The sequence below is a fragment of the Manacus vitellinus genome, unplaced genomic scaffold (assembly GCF_001715985.3).
Source record: "Manacus vitellinus isolate BGI_N305 unplaced genomic scaffold, ASM171598v3 scaffold_4_pilon, whole genome shotgun sequence".
Taxonomy (NCBI): Eukaryota; Metazoa; Chordata; class Aves; order Passeriformes; family Pipridae; genus Manacus; species Manacus vitellinus.
In genome coordinates this window covers 18,727,718-18,744,980 of record NW_021940604.1, presented here as the reverse complement: position 1 = coordinate 18,744,980, position 17,263 = coordinate 18,727,718, and the positions used below count along the sequence as shown (strand labels likewise).

Sequence of the window (17,263 nt, the reverse complement as noted above, 5' to 3'; positions counted from 1 at the left end):
GCAAAAGTTTCCATTATTTGGATGATTGAGCAGAATGAAATGGCTTAGGCTTTAATATATCAGTTTTAAGTTCCTAGTATACTTTTAAATAGTTCAGTAAAAATTGCTTCCTTTAATAGTCAAGGTCTCTTATCTGATACCTGCTTCCTTCCCCTCTGTGGATGCTTCCTGTTTTCCATGTCAGTCCACACATCCCCCCATGTATTTCCATGTGCCTTTTCCTGTTGTCCTATGTTCTGCTGCAGCTGTTCCTCAGATGCTTCTCCACCAAGGAAAGGCTCTAAAGCCAAGTTGGCTCCTATACAGTGCCATGAAAACACACTTTGCGGGCACCTGCCCTCACCCCTTGAGCAAGGAGGCAGCAGCACTTGTATTTCCAGGCATGTACTGCGAAGTAGCCTGCGTACCATTAACAGTGCACATCCCCCTTTTGAAGCCTCTCCTGTGTCTTCACCTTGTCCTCCGTGCTTTTTTGTGTTGTGCAATTGAGACAAGAAAGCCAACAAGAAAGTAAGGTGTTTGGTCTATGATAGTACATAGTTAAATCATGTCTGTTGTGCTTTCATGTATGATTCAGTTACCCTCTCTTCAGAATTCAGTAGGGTTTGTCTGTAAAGCAGACAGCCAGAGAGACTGTCTGTACAGTACTGTCAAATACTGCTTAGTTCATTAGTGTTTCCAACCCCCCTTTCTACTGCTTTACAAGAGAAATGTGACTAGATTTATTTTTGTTACCTGTGTTCCAACAGAAGTAGAACTGAAATGGAGTATTTCAAAATACTTTTTTAAAAGGGGAAAGTGCACGAGACGTGATTATGTGGCCAGTATTTCTCTATATGTTTTTTATTTCTTTTACATTTTTCTTATTACATTTCTTTTCCTTTTTTGTTCTCCTGTTGCAGGGGATGGATGTGGGCACACAGTGATGTATCAAGACAGTGGGACGCTGGCATCCAAGAACTATCCCGGTACATACCCAAACTACACACTTTGTGAAAAGAAAATCCAAGTGCCTCAAGGAAAACGCCTGATTTTGAAAATTGGAGACCTGGATATCGAATCACAGAAATGCGAGTCCAGCTACCTTACCATCCAGAGCTCTTCAACATTGCACGGTACGTAAAAGACAAGACAATGGTCAATGCATGAAATGGTGAAAGCGTGAGTAAAAGGCCAGCTCAGCAAAATGCAAGAAATGTCAGCCTCTGTCCTCTCCTCCTCCTTTTCATATTCAAGTGTGTCCTTCTCTGTATGGGAGGCCATTGCCCCTCACACTGTGTGTAGTTCTGCCCAGGCCAAGGGTGCTGCCATGCTCTGCTGCAGAGGGGCTGCCAGGGACACAAGGGCATATGCCTGGCTCTGCCACATCCACCCCAAGGGCTCTGCCTTCAGACCTGCAGAGCTTCACTGTCACAGTTTTGGTACAGCAAGTTTGTGGATCTGTAGCAGCCCTGTTCCCTTGCACAGGGAAAGAGCTTGCTCGTGAACCAGACAAAGATGAGAAATTGGAGCCAAATGATCCTGCATGTCTCTATTTCTAGGCAGTTCATGGCGCAGAGAAGAGATAACCTTTATTATTGCTACCTATTAGCCACTGATAACCTTTGCTAATGTACAGGCTTTAATACATGTAGATATTAAATGCATGAAGCCAGACTGCACTGCTGTAAGAGATTTGCACAGGAAGATAAGTAAATAATCTGCTATAGCTGTGCACTTTAAACAATCATAACAACAGGATCCTCCCCCAGGGAGAACCTGAGGCCTTCCTCAAGTTGTTTTTCCCAATCAGATGTCACTGAAACTTTGATCTGCACTTTCTAAAAGAATCAAACTGATTTTCAAGTCAATGTACCCTTTTTCAGAAGTCTAATTTAAATCCAAGGCTGCAAGGAGATCCCCAATGTAGGAGTAAACTCAAGAATTGACAGTTCCTAAGATTTTGCCTGTTAGGAATGGGCTGTAGCCCATCAGTCAGCTGAAGCTGAATGTGCTGTACTGGACTTAACAAGCAGAATGGATTCAATGGGAAAATGTGACAAAGACATGAGCTACACAGGGCCTCTGCAGGTTTTTCAGCTTATTGCTTGGCTCAGAAAAGTATGTGGTTCTCCAAGGATGAGATCTAACAGATATCTTAGTAGTAAGGAGGGTTGATTGCCTTTCATTCATCAGCATGATAGGCTTATCACTCATCTGGTAAGAGAAGATCAAGTGAAGTATTAAAACCTTGCTCTCAAAGGAAGGTAAAGGTAATTACTCTTCTCATGGGGGAGGTATTACATTTTGAAACAGCCTTCACTAAGAGTGGGCAGTGACATGCTGATGTCTAAGCCTTGCATAGAGCTTGATTTGAGGCATAAGGAACATCTTTGTTCACATGTGCTGGGATTTTTTTTTATTTCTTTCTTCACTATGAGGGTGGTGAGGCACTGGAACAGATTGGCCAGAGAAGTTGTGGATGCCCCATCCCTGGAAGTGTTTAAACACAGGTTGGATGGGGCCCTGAACAACCAGATCTAGTGGAAAGTGTCTCTGCCCATGGTGGGGGCAGCTGGAATTAGATTAAGGTCCCTTACAACCCAAACCATTCCATGGTTCTATGATCCATTTCATAACTGTAAGTAATGAGTTGTATTTACCTGACACAGTCTGCCTGTACTTGGCAGTAAGAACTAGGTGGTTGATATTACATTAACATATCTGAATAATTTTTATTTATACTATCTTGGCATTTCTAATCAAAGTATCTTGGAAACAGGGATGAATCAATATATTTTTTTTTGAAGTGAAAAATGAATCTTGGATGTTGATTGAAATTTTGAGTCCTTACACATCGGCATGAAGGCCTCTTCACATAGTTTATCCTGCAGTTTTTCAGCCTGTAAGCACAGAATACCTGTGTATTATGCAATCAAATCCACATAATTAATTTTTTTAAAGTATTCCCACACCCATTTTCAGACCTAATTGGTAATGTTACATGCATGTGGACTATAATTTGCATTCTCATAATGAACTGCACAATTAGCAGATTTTGCTTATATCTGATTAAACCAGTTTTATAGGTTAAACAGACATACCCTCTGTAATGTTTTTTTGTGGTCTGCAGCTCACTGTAGACTTTCCCACCAGCATACCTACAAAGTCTCTACATTCAGGTCAATCCATGCACAACAGTGTGGAAATAGTTCTATAGGCATAAATTCATCATGTCCCCTGTGTTTTAAAAGACACAGTAATTCTTGGATGAGACTAGAGCTCCTCTAAGTAATTTTTTTCAGTAGTTTTGCTATAGTTCTGGCTTTTAATATGCATTTATGTCAGCAAAAGAAGCCCTGTGAGTAGACACTGCTACATCCATTCAGTCTGTTAAGTGTCATTTTAGACAGCTGTTTCTGAATCCAGATCTCCTCTTTGCAACTGTCTCCTCCTCATGAACATCTACAGGCAGGTCAACATCTTCCCTTTGGTCAAGGAGACACCTATCTTTGCCATCGAAATTATTTCACAGGAAGATAGAGCATTGAAAATATTTTGCAGTCATTGGAAACATCTGAGCAATTAAAAACTCATCTTTGCATGTTTTCTGTATTTGACCTGGGTTTAAAAAAGAAAACCTAAAAAGCAAAGTAGGAAAGCTGGCAGTGTGAATATTGTTCATGTTTCAAATTAGCCAAGCAGTCTTTGCTCTGTATTTAGGAGGTTTGCAATTACAAGACAATAAGATCCAAAGGGAAATATGTTTTAAATATCATGCTGATCTCTTCAACTCTACAGAAGACAACAGTGTGAATGTCAGTATGAGTACAAACATCTGCTGAGGGGTGAATCTGAAGCTTAGAAAATCGGTCAGAGGCAAAACACTAGATTATGCGTGTAAATATAAAATTAGGGTAAAGAAGACTCAGATGACAAAGTATTGTTTTCCTTTCAGATTTCTTCCAGTCTTTCCATTTAACTGTGATTCATTCATGATTATAACCATCTGCAGCGACTCATGCAATACAACAAAGAGTAACTCAATTTGTGTTTAGGGTATTTCTATTCTGTGCAATAAGGGGAAGCTGTTAAATACAAATAAATGGATTAGTTGATTTATGTTAGCTGTAACATGGATGTCTTCACTTTTGTAAATTGGTGACTACAGATTAGACCACTTGCATGCAAATTTTATTTAAGTTCAGGACATTCCTTGATTTTTGTAGACTGATAGAAGAGTACAATTCATTCCTAGAAAAGCGCATTGTTGGGTATGCTGATGTACTGAAGCCTCTCTGAGTCTCAACTGAGACACTAATGTGACACTACAGCACTTCTCACCTTTGATGGACCTGTGAAGGCAACTATTGCATTTAGATTTCTCCAATATTGCAATTAAAAGATGATAATTAAATACTCTTAATGAAGCTCTAAAACTGGAGACATAAAATGTCTGAACACTGTATTTCTGGGTTATTACTCTGCAAATTATTTTCTTCAGTGTTCACCATAGAAAAGAACCTGTAGCAAGCCTTTTCTTTCAAGCTGTTATCTTTGTATCCAGACTTAGATGTGAAAATATTAATCATCAGTCAGCAAAGGGAGCCTAACACCCATTTTGGTTGAACTGAGTCACCTTTGTCTGACAAACCTTTAAATATTAGCACAGTTTTGTCTCTAGGAGAAATAAATAGATGATCACGTTCTGTTTCAAAGGCATAGCTTTTCACTGGATTAAAATATGGGGGGTTTTGTCCCACAAAAAGAATCTAGAATAAAAATAATTATGAGCATAATCTCACAGTGTACACAAGGTGAAGCCTTTACCGAAATGCTTTTCTTCTCGAGTTAATTGCATTATCTGAGCATATTAAAAATACTGAGCTCTGAAGTAGAGCTTCTGATTTTTTAATTAGTTAAAGGGATATGTGAAAACAAGATTAACCATGTCAGCCTTGTAGTTCTCAAGAACAAAATTTGCACTACTTAGGAAGGTGGAACATAAATGTTTGAAGAGTATGACAGGAACTGCTTTTAGTCAGCTTCTTTATATGTCTTTATCACAATTCTGTACCTCTTTTGACCCTTTTTCTTTGCCTTTTCTGTCTTTTTCCCCATCTAATGGCTTAGTATTTTTTTCCCTTAATTTTATGAGCTGATCATCAACCCTGACTGGAGAGAAAGACTAAAGAAGAGATAAGTGCCTACTTACTTCTTCATTCACTTCCAGTCAGTAGGAGATTGATGTGTTCCTCTGGGGTGGATGTCAGAGCTGCTGAGTGACTAGTAATAATTTGGAGAGTTAGTGCAGTTGACTTGTTCTTGCATAATTTACAGCCGGTAACTAATGTGAAATAGTGAAATTACTGAAAATGCTTTCTCCTCCCCACACCCCGCCACTATGGGCTGTTAGACAAATTGAGCATTTACTGGTGTCTAATAGTTGCTGAGAGTGTGCACATGTGTGTGTGCAGGTGTGCAGGAGAACCAAGTACCTTTGGATGCCTCCTACCTGTCATTATGACTTGAGGGGATTCATCAAACCAGTCTCTCCTTATTATGTATAGAAATAAATATCTTGCTTGAATAAAGGGTGTGTCCAGGTTTTTTTTTTGTCCCTCAAAGGAAACTTGTTATTATTGTATTGTTTCTGGTATTTCAGGAAACCCAGGGAAATGCCCAGACAAGTTCTTGCTGAAGATCAAGTCAAGCAGTTTCTTAACAGTCAAAACTCTTCTAACAGTTGGGTTTCGCCTGAGTGGTTGCTTGAGTATCCTGAGGTTTCAGATTTGGAAAGATTGATGCAAGAAAGAATGTCTGTGTTTTGTTTTATCAAATGGACCGTTCTTTTACCTGCATACAGTGTATTATGTATTATTCTCTGGTTCTTGTTAAACGACAGCTCTTCACTCACGATTCCTAGCTGTTGCTGTGATTCTGTCTTTGGATTTGGCTAAAACCACGCAATGTTAGAAGTGAGGGATCTCACTTGAAGTCAAGCAGGCAGATGTACAGCCTGTGCAGGTGGTCCAGACCCTCCATTTTTTAATTGTGATTACTTCTCCAGTCAAACGAGGATGCCTTTTTCTTTTCTTTATGCAGTCTTTGGCAACCCTTTGGAAACAGTAAATGAAAGGTTTTCCTAAAACAAGAAATGTTTACCACTCAGCCTGGGGTAAGACTGTGTTGCACAGAGTTAACTGTTGAATAATCAGGCTGTCTCATCTTGACTACTCTGTCAACTTGTATCTACCGAGTATTAAACACCACCTTGCCTGAGTCCTGCAAAGGACATAGAGCAGCCCTTTTTCTCTCCTGGCACGTCCTTGTGGGGTCATGCTTGTTACCTCTGCACGTGTGCGTGTCATGGTTGGAGCAAAGAGGACCTCTCTTGGTCTGGAGGAGAGGAAGACTTACTGCTTATCAAGAGTTACTTTATACTGCTTATGAAGTATTTGTGTGAATGTAGGATGGAGATGAATTTTGAGAATGCAGGTGTTTTCATACAACAGATCCTTGCTGGTTTTGTGTGGTATTTGTGAAAGACTTGCACTCTGGATGAGGTTTTAGCTCTGAAGCAAAACAAGCATAATCTGTGTTCATCATATCCCCTGTCCTTCCCCAGCTACTGAGGTAATGCCAAGTTGATTTATTTGAGAAAAGGCGACTGAATATAAGGATGACATTTTAAAACATTGTTTTCCCCAAACAAATGCATCAGGACATACTAAAACTGGAGAGGAAGATCTATGGGATTGTTGCTACACCTTGCCTGACAACTGTGGCTTATTCTCTAAGTAAAGACTGAAAAAAAAGGAAGAAGATTCTCTGTTGAACGGAGGATGTTATGATTTGATATCTAAACTGAGTTTCTTAAAGACCTCTGTGAATGTCAAACTGCAGATTTCAAGTGAAGTTTGGGAATTTGAAAGGAGAATGAGCATAGTGAACCAGACATTCAATAGCTAAAGAGGGAAATAATTGCTTCTAAAAGGAAGCAAAAGCCTTATAGAAGAGGCAGAAAGTATTAAGAACCACAGAAACAAATGGCATGTAGGCATTGCCAGCTGGTGTAAGAGTAGAGGGTCCTCTAGGCACAGTACTTCTTACGGGAAGTAGAAAAAATAAAGGAACATAATTCAACAAAGAAAGCTCATGAGCTGTGCCAGAGCCTGGTTGACAGGAGAAATAAACTCGACCTCATAAAACCAGACAATGCTGTAAAGATCATCAGATTATTATGAAAAAGACAAAAGCAGTAGGCCTTTGCTAACATTTAAAAAATAAACAACACATAAAATAGTCTCTTCAGTCTCCAGAGTAGCAATCCAAAGGATATCCACGAGACAATTTACTGTGTATCTTGCAGGATGTTAATACTACTTGGAGACAGTGATTCCAAAAGAAAAGTATTTAATTTAAGCCACCTAGACCATACCAGCAGATCAAATGTTCTGGAGGAAAGGCATTAAATGTTAGTTTAATTATAGAGAATATTAAATTAAATTAGGTATATTTGAAATCCTTAGACTCCTAATATCTCTCCTGCAGAATTATATTTTTATATATATATATGTATATATATATATATATATGTGTATATAAAGAATCTGGAGCGAACAGACGGAACCACAGTTGGGTCAACTTGTTAATGAGGCACGGAAAGAAGAAAAGGCCCTGGCATCTAGATGTAATAATACTGAAATATGGAAAACACCTACTCAGTTTCATCACATGTAACACATCTGTTTATTAAATCAAACTCTTTTCTTTGTTCTTAGTAAACAAACTCAATAATCCTGCCTAGTTACCCCATCAGAGCTCCAGCCAAGTGACTTTAACAGGAAACAGAGAGAGATCAGCATTCATGACTCGTTTTTCAAACTGAATATGCAAAACAACTTACCTCACAACTAACATTAGGAGATGAAAAACTGATAACGTGATCTGGCAGTTCTCAAAAGGGATCTTAAAACTTTTTGGCTAAATTCCAGTTTTGGGAATTAGATATTTATCCAGAGTCAAGTCCAAATGCTGCAGCAAAAATTAACAGGGCCCTATAAGCAAGTTTCTCATTTTCATACCAGACACAAACCAAGGCTTTCTCCATCATCTCTCATCTCGACTATGGTTGTACTGTATTCATGTAGACAGCTCATAAAAATCAATAAATCCTAGGTGGAATGGACAGACAACACAGGGAGCACATATGAATGTATGAGTTTTAGAAGTATTTTTGCCAAATACCTCAATTGTCTTAAAATGGAAAATACTGAGTAGTAAATAGAGTTTTCAGATGAAGTCTAATGTTTACAGATGCTGATTAGTTTTATACTTCTAATGCCTATAAATTCTCACAATATATGTATTCGAGGTAATGGGTAAGTCAATGGAGAGCAAATCTGCTAGGCATTACTGTGTATATAGAAAGTGCATCTAATTCAGGCACACCACAAGCTGAAATGCAGAGAGACCACAAGACTATCTTGTCTCTGGCTTTACAGCATGAAAGGAAATGGAGGATTGCTATATGGAAGTGCATAGGAAAGAGTCCATAAAAACAAAGATGTTATTTTTCTAAAGAAAATTAGGAAACAGATGAAAGCATAAAATTCTCTCATCGGTCAAAACTGAACCCACAGAATTGTCTTGATCCTGAATCAGTTTTATTTTTTAAGCATTACTAGGTTGTTCCCCTGGAGAATTTCTTGGAAGACCATCAATGTAAAATAAATTGATTCGGGGGAAAATGAAAATTTGAGGTAAAAAAGCCACTCTGCAAAAACCTGGCAAAATGGAGTGAGGTGCTGCTAAACCAAAACCAATATTATTAGGTAAATCAAATCAGAAAGGTGCTTTTACACAGGTCATTTTAAACACAGTAAACAGCAAAAATAGTGGATTAACACCTTTTCCTGAAAAACGGACTGTACACGTCTAGTTTTTCAGGGAGTAGAAAACCTCTAAGCCAACCTGGTGTCTGATCAGCTTCTCTAAGAACATCAATATAGGGGTGAGATAATGCTTACACTTTTTTTTCTGAGCACTACCTCTCAGCACCTCTTTCTGTATTTGATAACATGGAAATAAACTCTGCTAGACCTCAGGCAAGTCTGAGGACCTCACAGTATAGTGCTGACGTGGTGTTTCGCTGATTTATTGCGAAAAAATATATTTAAATATTTTGCAAGCCTTCCTTAGTTTGCATCAAGAGAACAAGTTAATGTTTTAGAGTATTAATAAATCCCACACCTATTTTTTTCTTAAAAATCTTTGCAGAAAACTGATAAACTTTCAGAAAATAGTCCTTCCTTGAGTGCATAATCTTTCTTGTTTCTGTATTCTCTAAGGAATTCATCCTAGGCCCCCTTAATTTTGAGCTACCCATGGAAATCTCTCAGTACACCAGAACTGCTCTTAGCAGAAAATACCATAGCCTGGATTTAAATCCAAAAAATACCATTTTTGGATTTATCACAGGTAGAAACTTGTCTTTAGACATCAAATGCTGATTTCTTAAGCTGATTGTTTCTGAATTTCTGGCTTTCATTTGGATTATACAACTCTGTAAGTCTAGCCTATTTTATATTTTATTTTATTGGTTTTGCTCATGATGTGTGATTTGTTTGTATAATTATATGGAACGTATGTAGACTTGCTACTGGAGGAGACACTCATCCCTGATCCAGCTGATGTGTGGTTTTGTGAATCAGTCATCTAAATTATACCTACAGAGTAGATAGGTCAGTGCCAATTGCTGCGAGGGAGAAAGCCAAAGAGTACTTGTGAGAAAATATGTACAGACAGTCCTTCAGAGAAGAAAAGGACTAAAGCTTTCTCAGGTGTTTGTTTTGAAGAAGCGCAATGCCTCTCTGTCTTCTTCCCTTTTCTCTCTCTCTCTCAAAAAAAAAAAATATCTAAGTTAGCACTTTACTTCTCCCACTGCAATCTGACACAAAAGACCTTCTCAAAAAAATCACTTGTGCAGTTGTCTGGTATGACACGGTGTCAGATGCTGTCTTTTTGATAAGTTCATTTCCTAAGCAATTTGTTTAACCCTTTTTATAGACTCTGTTGTCTCTGACTAAGTCGTGACTCATTTTTCAACACACGAGTAGTCCAGGGAAATGTCATATTCCTCTCTTGTTTCTCTGCCTGCCTGGCTTCACCATGTGACTTTTATAAGCCAAAAGGCAAGAGTTCCTTCTTTTGTTTGTCCCATTCTGCTGACAGCTGGCTGTCGTTGGCTCCTATCAGGCTACTCTATAGGCTGACCTTATAGCTGTAATAAGGCAAATGAAGTTTTGGGAAAGAGCTCTCCTTCCCCCCCCCAACCCCAGAATATCGAGTAAAATGAAGAAGCTTTTCGGAGCCTCTTAGGGAGGGTATCACTCATCAAATTTGTGTCATGCTGTGAATGTAATTTCTTGTGTCTCAGAAGTCAGTTCCAAATTGCCCTAAAGTAGCCACAATCAACAAAATGAGGTTGTCTAGGAAAAAATCAAACTGATCATTTTTCATCCCAAAGACTTACTTTAGGACACAAAAGCTGTCATTCACCTCAACAGAACAGATGGGCTGAAGGCTCGTAAAGGGTCGCTTGTATCTTTTTTTCTCTTGGGAAAAAAAATCTGTTTCCCACCTTACAAAACCTCTTTGCAGTTTATATTGTAAATAGCCTCATAAATTCGGACAAGTGTACCCAAACTACTTGGGATTTTCTGTATTATATGTGCCTGAGGGTAGCCAGGGACAAGTGTTTGCACCAGGTATGGTGACAGAAGGCAAGCGCAGAGACTGTGGCAGTCTCAAAGGAATGCTCCCTTTGGGAACTGACTTCTGAAGAAGCAAATGTAATTACTAGGAGTCCTGGGCATGCCTGGTCTCACAAGAAAGGAGTGTCCCAAAGACTGTTCCAAGATACTGTAGTTGGTAGCTATAAAACCCTTATCTAATTCAATGTAAGCACAAGGCTCTTGTCTCCCTGTTCCACTCCCTTCATCTTCCCCTTTCTCTACCTCTCCTTTTCCTTTAAAATTCTGGAGACTTGAACTGTGTAATTCCATGACCTGATGGTGTTTTTAAAAGGAAAAGATTAAGAAATGTTCCCAGTAAGGTGTTAACTGTCTTGTAGTATGATTTGTGGCATGAAGGTCCCTGAAAACCAGGTACTCCATGATCTTAATCCTTCCTGACTGGCTGCTGTGCTACAGCAGCACGAGCTGTATGTGTCTGGAAAGTTTATCTAGGGGACCCTGCCTAGACCCTTTGGATTGCTTTTAAATGTTCTGTTATTTTTCTCTAATGAATTACTGCTGATTGTAAGCATGCTATACTTCAAAGGTCAAAGGGCATTAATCATTCTCTTAAGGCTTATGTGATGAGAGACACATAATGGAATTTCTGCCACGGAGAGACAACTGGATCCTGGCCACTCCTTGTCAGGATAACTTTATAGCTCATACCCATAAAGGACTGAAGCCAAAAACCTTTTGTCAACATTTGGATTGTTACTGAAAGAGAATGGATGTGTTATGAAACTCTTTGCTAATCATGAGAATATTCCAGTCTAATTATGTCATCTAAACTTTTGAAATCTTCTTTGTTCTGCCATAGGGCCGTATTGTGGTAATGTGATGCCTGTCCCCAAAGAAATCATTCTGGATAGCAATGAGGCAACTATTCACTTTGAGAGTGGATCCCATGTGTCAGGACGAGGTTTTCTGTTGTCCTATGCCAGTAGTGATCATCCAGGTAAAGTGAAATCCAAAAGTAGTAGAGGATTAGTGGCATAGTCCCCCCTATTTCATTATTTTCTTTACACACATAGACTTTAGCCCAAATGTTTGATCCTAAATATTTCCAGATTATCATCAACCAAGGTATTTTTAATAGCATGTGTGCAAGGAATAGTTGTAGCATTAACCAGATATAATGGCTGCTAGACCATCTGCAATAAAGGCCCAGTGAAAGAGAAAATTAATACATTCTCCTTGAAGCTCCACTGTTTTCTGGGCTCCAGCATCCACCTTACTGTGATAGGAGCACGGGGTAGGACAGATTATTATTTTCATTCCTACATTTAATGTTCTGGAGGTCTGTTCAACTTTGATGAAGGTGTAAAACAGAAGAGGAGTAAAAGAGAGAGTTGAAAAGAATGAGGGAGAACCATAGCTGTTGCTTCCAGTCTAACAAAATTGCTTAAATATTATACAGAGGGGTCTTTAAAGGTAATTACACATTTAACCAAATATTTATCTCTATTTCTACATCCTACAATGGGAATTGACATTTGTAAACTTTCCACAGATCTAATCACCTGTTTGGAACGAGCAAACCACTATACAAAGGCTGAATTCAGGTAAAGAGGGTTTGTAGCTCTCTGCATTCTGGCTTGCTTTGCTGTATGTCATCTGGTCCAGTCATTAGAAAATGTTAGAAAACAGTCTTGGTTTTCTGAAGAAGTGAATTTTTTTGAGTTCCAATGCTGTAAGGCTCTGTTACGAGAAGCAATAGTGCAGAATGGAAGTCTGCAGCCCAGAAAAATGATGGAATGGAGTTGCAGAGCTCTCAGCAATACTCGTTAGGGCACACATATATATGGTATATATAAAAACAGTTTCCACTTTGAAATTCAAAATAGCTTTAAATTCCTGTGCTCCCTCTGAGAGCAGATCACATCCCAGCTGATATAAGATTATCTGAGGACAAGCTATAATTTCTTGATTCCTTGAACTTTGTGATAGGATTTGAAGTGGTAATAAATTGTGCTCTTCTGGCTGCTCTCTGAGTGTGCATATAGGCTTCTTATCTCATCTGCACTGAAAACTCACATAGTAGCATTTCTAGAACAAGAGAATTAGACAGAAATAAGTGCCCTTGCAAAACTGCTTTTCTGTTTCTTTGTGTGCTACAGTGTCCAGTCCACCTATAAACTCAAGAGCCCATTTATTTATCCCCTAGACTCACTAACAGACCACCAGCCAGAAATTGCTGCTAAAATAATTATTGGTTTGAAAGCATTTCTTTTGTATGAGTTTATTTGTGTGTATCATCACTACGGTTCATGTTTTAAACAAGCCTTTCTCCTCTCACTACAGCAGATACTGTCCTGCTGGCTGCAGAGACATAGCAGGTGACATTTCTGGGAATATTGGAGAAGGATACAGAGATGTAAGTACACAGAATAATGAGGGGAAATTCATAAAGATGAAAGAAACATGAATAGAACCACTCAGTTTAAACTTTTGCTGCTTGACTTTTGTCAGTAATTATTCCCAGCTGTGTTAAATAGACCCTTTATTATCAGTATATAAGTAAGCTATCAGTATATAAGCACACAGAGACACTTGTCAAACAGACAAATCAATTGTGTGAGAACAAAGTCCACTAATTGTCAAATACACCTACTGACTTGTGGCTTCTGGCCTTCTGGAAAAACCCTGCATAGGGTTTGTCCCTCTTGAGGCAGTGTTCATCCATGCACCAAATATTTCTGTGATTTTAGCTTTTACTTTTTTGTTGTCCACATGTGAAAAAAATACATTTCAGTAACACATGGTTTTTCTTTAGGATTATGCCTGCAGTATCCTAGCAATCTCCTCTGAGATGAAATAAATATTGCACACTGCCTAATCACATCCCACTGATAACTACCAACCTCTTGGGTTGTTCTAACTGCTTGTTCTTTAAAGCAAAGAATTTGCCCAAGTGCTTGCATTTATCCACAGTTCATATCACACAGAGCTCTGCCCTCTCTGTGCCCCTCACCATGGACTGTCCTCCTGTCACGCCTGTGAAATCTCAAAGAGTAAGCTTAATCATATCCCTGAAGTAAAATCCCACCCTATCACAACTATAACAGTTGCTGTGTTTCCAAAAAGTCAGTGTTGATGTTTAACCTGTTCATCCAGTTATTCAAGCCCAGTTATTCAAGCTTGCCGGCTCCCGCCTGGAAAGTGGCAGAGCTGAAGAAACAAAGAAATGCCACATTACATTCTCATTAGCTGGAGTTATTCTGCCCTTGGGTTGGATGATTAGGACAGAAAAGCAGCACATGGCATGACCTCATGCAGATCTTATCGGCACTGAGGAATTTGTGAAAGACATTTTCCCTTCACCATTAAGAAGGATTTAGCTTATCTGATGGGAAGAACCTGCAGGGCTCCCCTGGAGACCTGCTGCCTTTGAGCCCCTGTTCCCCGCCAGCCCTCCCTGGAGGGAACAGCCCAGCAGCCCAGATTTTCCAGTAGCACAGCCCAAGCAGGGCCTCTGTGAACCAGACCAATTTCTGCCTGCAGCCACCTAGTCAGCACAGAAGTTGTCCTGCCTGTATTTTTCAGCGCTATCCCACCTCAGACACTGGTAAATGGGCTATACTTAAAACCCAGCAGCAGCTAGTCAACACATAGCTAAATCTCCTAATGTACGCCATGACTCAAGTCCTAAGGTGCAGTAATAGGTAGGTCTGCCTTCAGGCAAGAATAGCAAGCAATTACTGATTTATCTTCCCAAGGAAATCCTGCCTTGCCTTTGACTTTGTTTTCCTGAGGAGTGACAATCTTACAGCACCTTCTCAGAAGCAGATTATTTGATCTTTCATTTAAAAAAAAACAAAAGACATTACTTTGGGAAAGATTGCTGTTCTTCCTTCCTCCCCTGCCTCGTATTTCTCTTGAGCTTTACCTGGATTTTATGAGCTGTAACACCTGTATACTAGTGGCTTGGAAGGGAAAGCATTTGCAGTTTGTCAGATTGATCTTCTGAGTTTTGGCTTCTGCCTTTCAGACCTCGCTGTTGTGCAAATCTGCGATACATGCGGGCGTGATCACGGACGAGCTGGGTGGGCAGATCAGCGTCACGCAGCAGAAGGGCATCAGCCGCTACGAAGGCGCCGTCGCCAATGGCATCCCCTCACAAGAGTGAGTACCACTGGTGGAGCTCACACTGGGGGCAAATCCTGGGGTACAGTGCACTGTCCACATCAGCAGAAGCAGCTGGGGACACCTTTTGGGGAGGAAAAGATGTTAGGTGTGGGTCTAGAGGCTTTTGGGCTTAGTTTCTATAGCTTTATTAGAATGGTGTTGGCATTGGAGATAGGAAAATATTCAAAGTTTTCAGTGGCTCTATACCATGTAGTGGAGTATTTTCTTCTTTTTTTCCTTCTATTCTTTCCAACACATATCTACAAATTACTTTGTTAGCAGATACAAGAGAATATGATGTTCTGCACTGAACACCTTTAATCGATGTGCTAATAAATCATGGTAAATTCATATTAAAGTTTGAAAAAAGCTAGGAAGACTGAATAAATAAAAAGTGCCATTGAGCCATAGGGGATTTAATGAACAACTTCTTAAACACTGTGCTATTGACATGTTCAGAGTTTTTCTCTTTTAGAATATTTATAGCAAGGGTGTTATATTTCCTGCTTATCTTCTCACTTTTAATTGTACTGTTGTTGAAGTAGAAATAAATCCTCTAATCTCTATCCAGCACTGTAAGCCCTTCCAGCAACTGCTTCTGTCATTCCTCTTGGTTTATAGTTTTTAATTTTCAAATGTTATCTGGATTTTACATGAGGCTTTTTTTTTAAGTAGGAAGGGAAATTTCCATCCCACAGCTATGAGAGCTAAGAGAATATGTGTTTTTTATACTATTTTCCTGTTTTCTCCATGATTTCTCACACCCTCCTGACAATTTTACAATCATAGTTTCATTCATTAAAAAAAAAAAAAAGGCATTCATTTGCTCTGTTGCTGTGCTTAAACTTCAGCACAGATTGAAATGCTTTATATATAATGGAACTGAAGTATACAAACCTGGGTAGTATGTAGATCATAGCCAAAGAACTGTAAAGCCTAAATATTTTCTATATTTCTTGAAAGTTGATTGCCAAAGAAAATTAATATAAAGTTGTATCAAGCAGAGCAGGATTGATAGCTCTGCTCAGGCACCAAGCTCCTCCATAAAACAAATAATACAAATTCTTTCCATCACACATGCCAGCTGAGTGAAACCATAAATTTAATACTTTGTACCTTTCCTGAAGATGTTACAGAACTGTTTACATACATTCATATGTTTGTGATCCTTGAGAGTCCCAGTAGGAGTAACTCAGATAGCAGCACATGAAATTTTATAATGAAAGGCAGTTATGATTCCCATTTGTATTTTTTTCACAGTACAAGAGCTATGGGCAAGGAATTAAGTGTTTAAAACAGCAAATACTCATGTGCTGGGGGAAAACAGTTTGTGTAATTACCAATCGCCTTAACTGTGTCCTTTTAATGTTACTATTCACAAAATATCCCAACCATTTCACGTGAGTAATAGAAGTATCCATGGAGATGCAAACTTCTCTCTGTTACATCAAGTGGGAAAACTCCCATTTACTTGAAGGAAAGCTGAAACGTGCTTCCAGGCTGAAGCCAGCCTCCAGGACTTGGATGTAGCCAATTTAATGTGAAGCCCCTGAGAAAGCAGCCTAAGAAGGAGCATAGCCCCTGTAGCTCTTCTGCCTACCAGGGCACTCCTTGAGCATGATGCACATCTTGAAGAGACTGAATTGCCCTGAGGAGACAACTGTCACTTTCTACAGGTTATACAGGGAGCTACAGGTAAACAGGCTCATACTGGGTTGGATGCCTGCAAACTAGATGGCATGGACCTTAAGAAAAATGGGATTCCTAGGATGCTTCTGCCATACCTAGCAGCTGGGACAATCCCTGGAGCAGATGAACTGCTGGTGTGAGCCCATTATGCCAGGAGAGGAAATCTGGAGTATTCAGGGAAATCCTTTTATTTCAAATCATGAAAAAATGTTCCTAGAAACAGTGGGCCTGTTTACTAAAAAAATGAACCAACACATATGCTTTAAGAAAGCTTTTACAAGAGGTATTTGCAAAGTTGCATGGCTTCCCTGTCCTCAGGGTACCTACACAGTGAAAGAAAATCCTGCAGAGAAGCCAGTGCTGTCAAGAAAAAATTGGTGCTTGAGCAGCAGTGCTTTAAGAGCTTTTCAGGTGCCCTTAAATAAAAGCTTACTCAAGCTTTTAAAATCTCATTTACAGTGGATTCCAGTACTAAAGATTTAAATTATTTAGTGGCTTGAGCTGAAATTGACCTCATCAAAAGCTGGTGCTGGAGTGCATCGAGCTGTTAAGTGTCTGCATTGTTAACACAGCTCGCTTGCCCATCATCCCGGAGAGCTGACCTTCGCCTCCCCACTCCATTTTTCAGTGTGCTTGTTACGCACCAGCATCTGTGAGGTTTTCAGTTC

The 17,263-nt window shown here is 39.4% G+C and overlaps 1 protein-coding gene across 1 annotated transcript in view; it reads left to right on the top strand.

Annotated features, from left to right (window-relative positions):
* DCBLD1 (discoidin, CUB and LCCL domain containing 1) overlaps nt 1–17,263 on the top strand; it is a 48,445-nt gene that overhangs the window by 14,851 nt on the left and 16,331 nt on the right. Inside the window, exons 2-6 of the mRNA XM_029962895.1 lie at nt 903–1,115; nt 11,599–11,736; nt 12,292–12,343; nt 13,083–13,155; nt 14,770–14,903. Of these exons, the coding sequence (XP_029818755.1) occupies nt 903–1,115; nt 11,599–11,736; nt 12,292–12,343; nt 13,083–13,155; nt 14,770–14,903 (610 nt within the window). The remainder of the gene's footprint in view (nt 1–902; nt 1,116–11,598; nt 11,737–12,291; nt 12,344–13,082; nt 13,156–14,769; nt 14,904–17,263) is intronic.